This window comes from Patiria miniata, unplaced genomic scaffold, assembly GCF_015706575.1.
Source record: "Patiria miniata isolate m_02_andy unplaced genomic scaffold, ASM1570657v1 HiC_scaffold_5, whole genome shotgun sequence".
In the NCBI taxonomy this organism is placed as follows: domain Eukaryota; kingdom Metazoa; phylum Echinodermata; class Asteroidea; order Valvatida; family Asterinidae; genus Patiria; species Patiria miniata.
The window spans coordinates 12,228,225-12,240,600 of record NW_024037072.1 but is presented as its reverse complement, the minus strand read 5'-3'; the positions used below and the strand labels follow the sequence as shown (position 1 = coordinate 12,240,600).

General features: G+C 40.1%; 1 protein-coding gene across 1 annotated transcript in view; it reads left to right on the top strand.

Moving 5' to 3' along the window:
* Nucleotides 1-12,376, top strand: part of LOC119740297 (death-associated protein kinase 1-like) — an 88,285-nt gene that overhangs the window by 22,226 nt on the left and 53,683 nt on the right. Inside the window, exon 6 of the mRNA XM_038215562.1 lies at nt 11,859-11,885. Within this exon, the coding sequence (XP_038071490.1) occupies nt 11,859-11,885 (27 nt within the window). The remainder of the gene's footprint in view (nt 1-11,858; nt 11,886-12,376) is intronic.

Below are 12,376 nucleotides of genomic sequence, written 5' to 3'. Positions count from 1 at the left end.
GGGCGTCCGTCCGTCCGGATGTATGTCCGTCCGTCCGTCCGTCCGTCCGGGTAGCTTGGTTTCCGGATGATAACTTGAGTTTAAAATGTCGTTTGGGGTTGTAACTTCGGTAGGGGGTTGCCCTTGGGAGTAGGCAAGTTGGGATTGGTTTTGAGGTCAAAAGGTCAAAGGTCAAGGTCACCGTGGTGAGTTAAAGGTAAATGGTTTCCGGATGATAACTTGAGTTAGAAATGATATTTTGGTGTCTAACTTTGGTAGAGGGTTGCCCTTGGGAGTAGGCAAGTTGGGATTGGTTTTGGGGTCAAAAGGTCAAAGGTCAAGGTCACCATGGTGAGTTAAAGGTAAATGGTTTCCGGATGATAACTTGAGTTAGAAATGAGATTTTGGTGTCTAACTTTGGTAGAGGGTTACCCTTGGGAGTAGGCAAGTTGGGATTGGTTTTGAGGTCAAAAGGTCAAAGGTCAAGGTCACCGTGGTGAGTTAAAGGTAAATGGTTTCCTGATGATAACTTGAGTTAGAAATGAGATTTTGGTGTCTAACTTTGGTAGAGGGTTGCCCTTGGTGTTAGGCAAGTTGGGATTGGTTTTGGGGTCAAAAGGTCAAAGGTCAAGGTCACCATGGTGAGTTAAAGATAAATGGTTACAGGATGATAATTGAGTTAGAAATGAGATTTTGGGGTCTAACTTTTGTAGAGGGTTACTCTTGGGAGTAGGCAAGTTGGGATTGGTTTTGGGGTCACAAGGTCAAAGGTCAAGGTCAGCATGGTGAATTCAAGGTAAATGGTTTCCGGATGATAACTTGAGTTAGAAATAAGATTTTTATGTCTAACTTTGGTAGGGTGTTGCCCTTGGGAGTAGGCAAGTTGGGATTGGTTTTGGGGTCAAAAGGTCAAAGGTCAAGGTCACCGTGGTGAGTTAAATGTTAATGGTTCCCGGATGATAACCTGACTCTGGCTGAGGGGTTTCAACAGCAACGCTGTTATTTTTATCATTGTATGAAAGAATGAAAAGAACATGAGTATTCCATTTTTAACTTAAAGAATAAGAATTTGCATCTACATACATATGCAGAAAACACGCTCCTAACTTCTTAGTCTGGTTCTCGGACCCCATTTGCCTTTGGACTTCAAAATGGGATTCGGTAACTAGCGGCAAATTTGGCATACATTGCCAGGAATTCCGAGTAATGTATGTTAACTATACAAATGTATATATATGCATGACATGCGTAGGTCTCGTCAATTCTAAATCACAATGGTAATGTTTGCGCCCAACCAGCCTGTTGCAAAATGGCCTGGCCACGAATTGGCAATTTCGGAGGTAATGAGCTTCGATTTTTGCCAAATTTAAAAGTAACTTTGGCAAATATCAATAAAGAGAGAAATGTTGCTGTTCAATATTTACAACCTATGCAGTTGAAATGCTTGAAAGTTGCTTTCATGGAGACACTGGTGATTACGTGTGTACTTTTTGTGGTAAGACAAGCGTGAATTTCTTGATAATCGTGAATTCAATCACCCGCGTCCATGCACAAAGGTTAACAGCAATTCAAAAATAAACAATTGCGATGCGCGCCCGCAGAGGCCATCCAATCAAAGGCTTTAAATGGGAGCTAGTTACCAGTCTCCGTATCTTAAGGGGGGGGGGGGGGTCGGGAAACAGTCTACTAACTTCTGAGAAGAGTAAAGTTGCAAGGTACATAGTCCATATTGTTTGTTTACACGTTTTAAAACTCCTTAGTCATGTTAGTCACTGTAGCACCCGAAACTGCTGTGCCTGTTACTCACTGTAGTGAATAATACAATGAAGTCAAGATACTAATGGGTTAATCCATTTACAGATGCAGATCTCATGACAAAACTTTTTAACTTGTTTAATTCCTCTAACATTTGCAAGTTCACATAAAAAGACGAAAGAACTGTACACTTTAAAATGTTCATGCAATGCCAGTGTTCAGTACTTCACATGAATGCGAATACAAAGCAAATTTGATGTCAAGAAAAGTTCTTGGAGTTGAATTGTGTTTAACTTTTGTGAATTCACGTCACATATTTACATTGTGGTCACTTTCGCACTACTATGGGCCTAAGCGTTCACTCACATAAAATAGCAGTTCTTTCATGAATATATGCGTTAGCCTAAGTGTTACAATTTGTTAATTTTTTTTTCAAAATTAAAGTTGAGAAATTGCAGACAAGAGATACATGAACATGTAGTGAAAAAGTAGCCAAGCAAACCACCATATCCTTATTTTTAAGCTTGCGACCCCTGGGGATACTAGACACTGAGTCAGAGCCCCGTAACAGCTCTGACTGGTTATTTAAGGAAGTCTGTGTATGAACGAAGAGACGGGGTGTCCGGGTCAAGACCATGAAATGAGGGAGATCACGCATGGCTCATTCACGGCTTTGTACTAAACTAACGACGGTGAAGGTACCGGTACCCCTGTCTGGGCTGCACACGCTACATGTCTATGGGAGCAACTAAAGTCAGTTTCATTTTGCCGTTTGTCGTCAAGTTTTTTTTTTTGTGTGTGCATGGGGTGAAGTTCGAGTGGAAAAGGTTCTAAAAATAATTCTTTGTGGTTTATCCTTCTTATTACTCTAATTGTAGCTTCCTTCTTTGCCTATCTTCCTCTCCATGTGGCACTTGGCCTTGATTGATCAAAGAATCTTTACATTAAGCTTACAATGTTTTTATTATTTTTGTTTAATCTCCAAAGAGAAAATACATGTACTTGTGTAGTTAGTACTTTGAATGTATGTATGTACTTTGACAAAAATATGAGCAAAACTGTATTAATTCGGATGTAACATTGACACTGTGTCAATGTTAAAATCCAAATATTCTTTTTTTTGCCATTTTTTACACGTATGTAAAATATTATCCAAACTGACATTGCATATTTATAACAGGATGCAGCAAGTAAAGCTTATGTAGTCAGGGTTTAAATATAGCAGAAACAGTACCTTAATGAGGATGTAACGTGTCAAAATCACTAAATGGAAGTATGACATTTGGGGTTGACACGGTGTCAATGTTTAGTCCACAGCCAACATGACCAAGCTCTCATTTCTGCTCCATTTGATACCTGACTACCTTAACAAAAGCTTTTCTTATTGTGTTGCACGTATAGTGAGAAGTACATGTACGTAAAGTGAATTTGGGTAATATTTCACAGAAATTAAAAAAAAAAGGTACGAATGGCATATTTGGACATAACATTGACACGGTGTCAATGTTACGTCCGAAATAAAATGTTTGCTCATATTTTTGGCAAAATACATTGAAATGATTTAAAACTTTCTGCAGTAGTGAAACACCCAACAACAAATATTATGTAGAGCAACTGCCCTGACTGCTAGCAAGGCATTCCCAAACTCGGTGGAATGACCCATGTATAAACAATCCGGAATCACATTATGAACAATTCTTCATTCTCAAGCTTCCCAGAACTCCAAATGTTCATGTTTTCTTATTCAATTTTTACTAGTTTCCAAAGGAATTCCCAATTTGATGCCTGCTCCTTGTGTTCATCCTTATCCTCATCTAACCAATTACGATCCCTTCCACTCCAGTGGCCATGTGTATCCCTAGAAACGTCTCGCCCAATTTGAAGGTGTTACCTAATCCCTGGATGCTCTCCTCGGATGCATAATACGCAAACAGATGTCCAATTCTTTGGAGTACCCACCCAATCAAATACACCTTCCACTCGGCTGCGTTCCCCAGTCCTCTGTCCCCTTCCATGCCCCTCGTCCATCTGGGATTAGTACGCCTCATTTGCTATCAGAAATAACGATACACCACCAGTCTATGATGCATGAATTTGTTACTAACGTCTCAAATATTTGCTTTCTAGTCACGGAGCTACAAGCTCTCTACTTAAAAGACTCAATTTCCTTGTCAATGCATCATGATAATGATTGTGTATCCGGTAATTATGAGGATGGCAATTTGCGCTTGTGCAAGAACTGTTGAAGAGCGTAGATGTAGATGTAGATGTAGGGTGTGTGGCCTGTGATGAGTCCATGTGAGTAGGCTCTGTAATGGTGCCTGTGCATTGTTTCAGCAGGAGTGAGATTTGTCAGGATTTTCCCTGATTTCAGGAATTTTTTGTCAGAAGTTTTCCTGCTTTCAGGATTTTGAAAGAATCCCTTTTGAAATATGGACTTTCTAAGGTTTTACCGCATAGGTATTTTTAGGCTACATATAAAAGTAAACGAAATTGGTATTTTAGGGGTGCCTTTAGCATGTTTAGGCAAATTATACAAACATATTCATACATGTAAATGTACACGTGTAGACCCTACGTTGCTCTGGGGCCCTTGGCACCCTCAAAGCCTACTGGTACGGTATGTCGATGAATTGTGGATTTTTTTATTTTCTTGCAATCCTACCCCTGTTTTAGTTTTGATGATGCACGATCACATTAAATGCTGACCATAAGAGTAAACCCATTTCTTATTTGTACCATTTGTGCTGTTCCCAAATTTTCATAAAGATTGCAAACGTATTACTCTAAAATTGTACATACTCAAAAGTACCTTTACCCAATATTAAAATGCACTTGCAAAGCTAGAGGATAACGTGTGTATAGCCCATGGTGTAATCAGCAATATCACTATTTCTCAACTGAAGTTGAAAACTCTACTCAAACTAATATTTTTTTTTAGTCTGAGCAGTTTTTACGTTAAAATGTTACCCTCTTTGTTACATGAGTGAAAATTAAGAATGTTATAGTTGCTTGATGGGAGGCACCCCAGGCAACATATGGCAAGGAAAGGAAACCAATGTTTCCCCAGGGGCTGACAATGAGGCCTTCACCCTGTCTCCGGTGGGATTCCTACCAGGCACGTTGGGGGAAGGAAGGCCAAGTATAATGCCCCACCGCAGGTCTGACTCATTCATACTTGAAACCATCTCAGCTCCCTGGATGGTTTAGAAAGTTCTCGTAAATGTTGCCATTTGGTTCAAGGGATTAACGGTTCACATGAACTTTCTTGCAAGAAGTCTGTCAACCCAAGTTTATCCCGATCCCGTGGCTACCTGTATATACCGAGTAATCTTTTTGAGTCAGTTGGTGCTGTACTGTGTACTACCCTATACACAGTTCAATTTAAGTTGGAATAATCAGATGAACTTCTTTTCTTCATTACATTGTCTATCCCTTGATTTTGCCAACAGGTCACATACATGTATTGCGCATTTGTTCAAAATACTCGTACCACAAGGGAATTCTCGTTCTCAAATATCAAAATTCTTGGACTCGAATGCACAGTATTTATTCTTGAGAAGCAAAGTACATGTGCATGTATGTTGGGGGGAAATCAGGTCAATTTAGTTTTGAATGAAAAAAATCTCACGTGGATGAGAGGGAGACGCACATGCTCTGTTTTATCGATACTTACTGAATAGTACCGGGCTGTGAAGAGGATCGATTTCCTTTGTGTTTGTCGTACACGGACAACATGCTTCGTCTTTATGTATACTGTGCGAAGGCGTCTGTGTGGGATCTTATTACTTGAGATTTTAATTGTTTTCACTTGAGTTTTCCATGAAGTACTCGTACTCGTACTTGTACTCAGAGGTCTAAGTACTCGGACTCGGCTTCACAAAACTTTTACTCGAAAGTCCAAGTACTTGGACTCGGGCACCTAAACTCATTCTCAAAGGTCAAAGTTCTCGGATGCAGTACTTTAAAAAAAAAGTACTGCAAAAAGTGCTAACAGTGAAATAAAAAAGTCCAGATTTTACCGAGTGATAATATTCCTCCCATATCTCAATTGAAAGCCACTCAATATTTGTTTTTAATCTGACATGTAGATCCTTGTCATTTGATTTACAGTTAAAATGAACATCTCTTTCAGTACAAAATTGTTGGGAAATGTATTTCTCTCTTCCAAACCAACCCTTCCCGAAATGTTTGAACCAACCTCTGTAGCTACTGGCTCTTTGGAACAATACGCGCTGCGCGCAATGCTGAACGCGCACACAAGCATTTGCACACAAATACTCACTGTTGAATGGTAAATCCCATTCACCATGGGCGAATGGGACTTTTTGAGCCCCCCGTGAATTGGAGCGATGTGAGTTCCACCAATCAAATGACAAGGATCTGCATGTCAGTTATATAACGATCGATAGCTTGGTACTCGGCGGTACTTTGAACTCAGGTAAAATCCTTGACTACATGAACAACACTGACTGCCTAATATTACTTTGCTCTTGGCTGTGCTTACTGCTCAATCCAGCCCCAGATGCCAATCAACAAATCAACCTTTCCACAATCTTCGGCAACAGCGGGCAGTGACAGTGATACTTTTCTTCTGGGTGATGAGCTCATGGTGACATAGCTAAACAACCTGTTCTACCATTTCAGGAGCCTCTGTGAGACCAAACGTGTGAAATCCAGAGACAGGCAGTCACAGGCAGGCTTGTCCTATTACCAGCACATCCTTCATCACTGCGGTCTATCCAACACCTCTCTTTTTCTTCCGTATTGTCTGTGGCGGGCCGAGTTGCGTGCAGCTGGTGTCTGTACGTGTGATGAGACATTACTCATTCATACGCAGACGCTGTCTTGTTACTCATGTTTGATTCAGAGTCAGCGACTGCAAAGAAAGCTGACGATGAAGTGATGGCTGGTTTGTGCCATTTTTCAATGCAAACACCTTGTCCTCATGCATTAATTTTAATCTTGCATGATATAAATCTAATGGCGCTCTCAATGTTTTCACCAGAATACACACATGTACATGTGATGCCCAGATTCATCAGTTTGTCAAACTAAATAATGGATAACAAGAATAGGTAAACTAGTAAAGTTGGTTCCATAGCATTCAAATTCGCAAGTGACGGTCAGTGAGATTGGTGAGCGCACAAAATTTTATTTTATTGATACGAAATAGCTATTGACTGTAAGTCCTTACTTACGGTCTACACAATGGACCTGATTTGGCACATTCATCTGCGTTACAGGGTTATCCTATACGATTGCGCTGCTCTCTTCATCACTCTACAATAATAATAACAGGTTCTTATATAGCGCTTTTAACAAAGATCAAAGTTCTTTACATTATTATTACCCCTGATCATTGGGCCAATGATATATTCCAAATACCATCTCAGCTCCCTGGGGAGTATACAGCTCAATGATGCCCGTTAAGCGCAAGAAATCTAATTCAACCACAATAACCATCTCTACCCTTACAGGTACCCATTTACTCCTGGGTGGAGAGAAGCAATGAGTGACAAAGTGCCTTGCCCAAGGGCACATGCACCATGACCCCGGGCTGGACTCGAACCCACAACCTGCAGCTTTACCCACAGACCACGAATCCAGTGCCCTTAACCACGAGGCCACAGCACTCCGACAACCAATATAAGTCACAAGTCCAGACCACATGGATAACAAAACTTAGTCACCCATTCATTCTATCTTTACCAACTGGGACACACATTGCAGCATGCATGTACAGTTTTGTATGTTAATGTACTGGTACGATATTACAAAATGTACCTCAAGTCAATTGTTTTACAGGCATAAGTTGTTCTTCCACAAAATTGCTCCCGAGGATGGTCATAATATCTTTCTGGTAGTGGGACCAAGGATTCCTCAAAAGTGCCTCAGTCACTGTAGCTCGCAAGCCTGAAGAAGAGGAGACAATGAGGAGAAATTACAGTTTTAGAGGTGGGAGGAAAACCCCAGAAGAATATTCTGGGGGAAAACCCACGGAATCAGGTAGGGACTGAAAACCCAATCTCCAGGTGGGAATCAAACCCGGGTTAGTGGAAGGCGAGGAATGCAACCACTGTGCCAACCTGACTCCCCTAATGTACATCCATTATTTATTCCTAATTCCATTCCCATAACTGTCTGGAGGTTTGTATCAGCGATATAACTGCAGCATCCATCACCTACATAAGTGCACTCATCACTTGGCCCAATATTCAGTGGAATAATCAACGTTCAATTATTAAAGTGCACCTTAATATTTAATCGGTATGGATCGAGAACACTTTGCGTTCTCTCAGATGGGCACGTCTGTGTGGAATCCAATTAAAGCCGTGGGATTAATCATGCGTTGTGGACAGCTTGGCCAACACCCCTTGCTCCCGTGGCTTTGTTCTTGCCTAGCGAGGTGAAAAACTACTTTCAGGTATAAAAACTAACGGCTGGATTGCACAAAGCGTGACGGCATTCGGACTGGTGATGAGAAAAGGAAATATGATACAAAGACTTAAACTACATGGCTACGTTGGCAGTGACACAATCATCTATAGATGCTGTGCACAAGTACGCCCTCAGCAGTAACAAAAGGGAGAGTTGGAAAGACTAGGGGAGGGACATTCGAATGCGATGCTGACAACACCTGACACTCACGCGAAGACACTCGGGCTTTGTGCACATTCAGAATAAGGTTGGCGTAGTGGGACATTCCTCGCCTTCCACCGCTGTGACCCGGGTTCGAATCCCACCTGGGCCAATATGTGGATTGGGTTTTCAGTCCCTACCTGATTCCATGGTTTTTTTCCCAGAATATTCTTCTGGGCTTTTCCTCCCACCTCTAAAACTGTAATTTCTTCTCATTGTCTTCTCTCCACAGGTTTCTTCAGGCTTGCGAGCTACAGTGCCAAGGGCGCTTTTGAGGAATCCTTGGTTTCATTACCAGAAATGATTAATAATAATAATAATAATAAAATGAGTTGTGCATACACCGCGCAATATATGCATGCGGTGTCCATCAGGCTCTTGAAAGAGGTAAAAAAGCACCATCTGCGTTGCAAGGAGTCTATTTGGAGTGAATTCAGCCCCTTTCATTAGCCATGTATGATGTGTACCAGGGGTCTGCATACCGGTATACCCATAATCAACCTTACGTATTTCTCAGTAATTTCTCATACAAAGAAAGGTTTTGAATGCCATTTGTGGGGAATTTCAAAATGAAAACCAGGCTACATAAAAAAAAAACACAGATTTTTTTTTTTTAAATGCTAATCCGCCCTAAACAAGGCTAAAAGCCACTCTACATGTAGGTAAAGGGCTACAAAAGAAGAAAACATAAACATGTAGAACTTCAGGAAAGCTTAAGGTAGGATTTATATTCCTCTTAAAAGATGGCAGATCATAGGATGAAGGGAAACATTCACCAGGCAAGGAGTTCCACAGAGATGCAGTACGTGGGAAAAAGCTACTGGAATAGCTCTTTGTTCTACATCTCGGCACAGCCACAGTGTAAGGATGAGAACAAGCAGAAAACCTTGTATCACGCTCAAACACCCTGACAGGGGGAACCAGGTTGGATAGACTGGTGGAACATGATGTATGTGCATTTTAACGCACGACAGATGACGTTCGCGAAAGTTGCAGTCTACACCGTTAAGCTGTTAAGCCCTTCAGATATTGCCAAAAAATATCCACACCGTAAGTTTTGTTTAGGACTAGACTCCCTGACAGTAGAGGGAATTTACCAGGTTGCGTTTTTTTGGGGTCATTTTCAAGGTCATTTTTATTTGGGGGAGGGGATGGGTAAAAAGTTCGTGAAAAGGGCACTCGCACATCCGTGCTGAAAGGTAGACAGGGTTTTGTTCTTCGGCTACTTAGCCTCCGTAAAATCAAAAGGGGGGGGGGGGGGGCTGGTACCATCTCCCTGTGGGGGCACTGTTCAAACTGGACGATCATGCACACTATTGGACAATTGATGGCACTTTTCCGGGCGCCACAATTGCCAAAGGTAGCGAGAAATTCAGAAAAGGGCACTAGTAAAAGGCCGTTGGTAAAAAAAGCACTTGTTTTTTTTTTTTTTTTTTTGTAATGCCACTAGTTTAAAAATAAAAGGGCAATTGTTTTAAAATAAAAAGGCAGTCTTTACAAATATTGGGTGTTAACACTGGTGAAATAAGGGCACTTCAATGGAAAAGGGCAGTCTTTACAAAATAACCTCAACCCCCCCCCCCCCTTAGCCCTCTGAGCTTAGAATTTCCTTCCTCATGTACTGATAGAGATGAGCTAATTGATTAAAGACACACTTGGTGTATTTTACTCTATTAGGTGTTCTACATGTGGACAATTAATTAATAAGGGCTTTATTAGCATTGTTGCTCCTGTTCAAATTGCAAAATTTCTATTTTTGTAAATCTAGCAAGCAGCAAGTGATTTCTGAAAAAGATGGAAGTTTGGAGCAGACTTCCGTGTTTGACTCCCATGGCAGTTCAATTTATGTCCTTGACCATAAAATCCACCAGTTTGGGGAGGATTTTGCAGGATTGAGAAAGGCTTAGCCCAACCTCGACTTTGAATGGAGCCTGACGCCCAGCTGTCTAAAGTAGCCTTACAAATGCATGAAGAAGTTCCATTAGACGACTTTGGAAGGCTCATGAAGGTTCTTAACAAAATTGACACTTAGAGTTAATGTGATCATAGAAAATCATCATGACAGTTGCCTATAATAATTGACATTATGAAAGTTCAGGGTCTGCAAAGATTGTCTGCACATGCAGTCTTGTTTCGTAGTTGTGGGGACATACATGTACATGTACACTCGTCCGTACAAGATACTTGTAGGGACCGAAAATGCTGTGGGGACAGCAAAAAGTCTCCATAACTCGTTCCTAATTTGCCTAACGATAAAAAACGTCCCCATAACGTGGTGTAGGCCAGGGTACATGTAACTTGTCCCTTTATACATACATACATGTACATCCACATCTGTTCATGTACATACCGGTACATGTAAGAGCAATTCCAGGAACACTCGTAAACACTTTCGAGTTTTGAATAGCTGTCCCTTTTCAAACTGAAGTCACCAGCTTATTTGTTCTCTTCTTATTGTACATGTACGGGTACGTAGCAGAGCAGTTTCCAAAGAAATTGACCCAGGGTCAAAATGGATGTTTTGCTATTAAAGACATTATGAACAAGTATGTACACTGAAATAGTGCAAGTATCAAGAATAAAGAAAACTGCATGTTCCTTTCCCAAACTTTTTTTTCAAAGTTAAACATTACTTGCTTGCATTTATCAAGGTAACCTGTATTTAAATAGCGATACATGTGTACATACATGTATACACACGTAGACCCAACATTATTTAGTCCCTGCAATGCATGTTTGTTGTCTGTCCGCATTTTCCTTAATAACTAAGAAATTGCGCGCTTTCAGTATGTGTGCAATCTTGTGTCAAAAAAGGGAAAAGAAAGAGATTAATGACACTATCTGGATTCCAATTTGAAGTGCAAATATTTCAGGAATCCAAAACAAATATTGCACACGCAAAAAAATGTAGTTATTAATGTTCTGTTTATTACTACTGCCTGAGTCATTTTCTCTAAAGGTCATTGGGCAAATAAGTCTCGCACTGTTTGGTCAGACCAAAATAAAGGTTCGACTTTCAGTACTATTTAATAGTGTACCGTCATCTTGCATTCCTGGTCATGTTTAAAGTCTGTTCTGAAGATTAGAATTTTATGATATAAATTCTGCTATGAGGAAAAAAAAGTTTTAAAAAATGTTGAAACATACTTAATGATTCTGTTTGACCATGTAATGAAAAGAATATGATCTACAAAATGTTAATGTAAATTTTAATATTTTCAAGTTGCCAATTCCAAATTCTGCATTCCAGCTATTTTTCATTGGAAAATTTGAACCCTTATACCAATATACATGTAATTCTTCATTATGAAAGGAAATAATCGTTTCAGTTATTGGGGGATTAGGGATTGGGAATTGGGGTTGATGTGGTGTTATCTGAAATAAGCCAGTGTGCATGTAAATGTATGGAAAAATATTGTACAACATACATGTATGTGTTGATACAGTATCGCTTAAAAATGGTTTGTCTTCTTGTTTTACAGGGCCATAGGAGTCATCACGTACATTCTGTGAGTACTGTGCTTAATTGACCATTTTGAAAACAAGTGATGATTAAGACATTGTTCTAGAAGCAGAAAAAGTTTCCATAGAACGTTTACAAACAGACAAATGAAGTAGTAAACAAACATATAATGGAAGATGTAGATGGTGAAATTAACATGCAATAGACCTTTTACATAGTGGCCATCTTAAAGGGCATCTTTTGTTATTTTTATTCAGTAACAATGAATGAACAAAAGGCTCACTCACACATATCCCAGCAAAAAAAAAAGGCATTGCCTTCTGAGATGGCTGCTACGCCTAAGGTCTATATAGAAGTTAAAAAACAATTATAAGTTGAAAATGTCCTGTGAAGCGCAATGCAGTGGATTGATAATTTAGTTGATACTACCAAGAAGAACACATTTCCATCCTTGGGAGTTAATATTTCACACATTAATTGCAAATGTTATGTCTTTGATCTGTGATGTTTCTTAAGATGGCGAAAAGAAGCAAATAT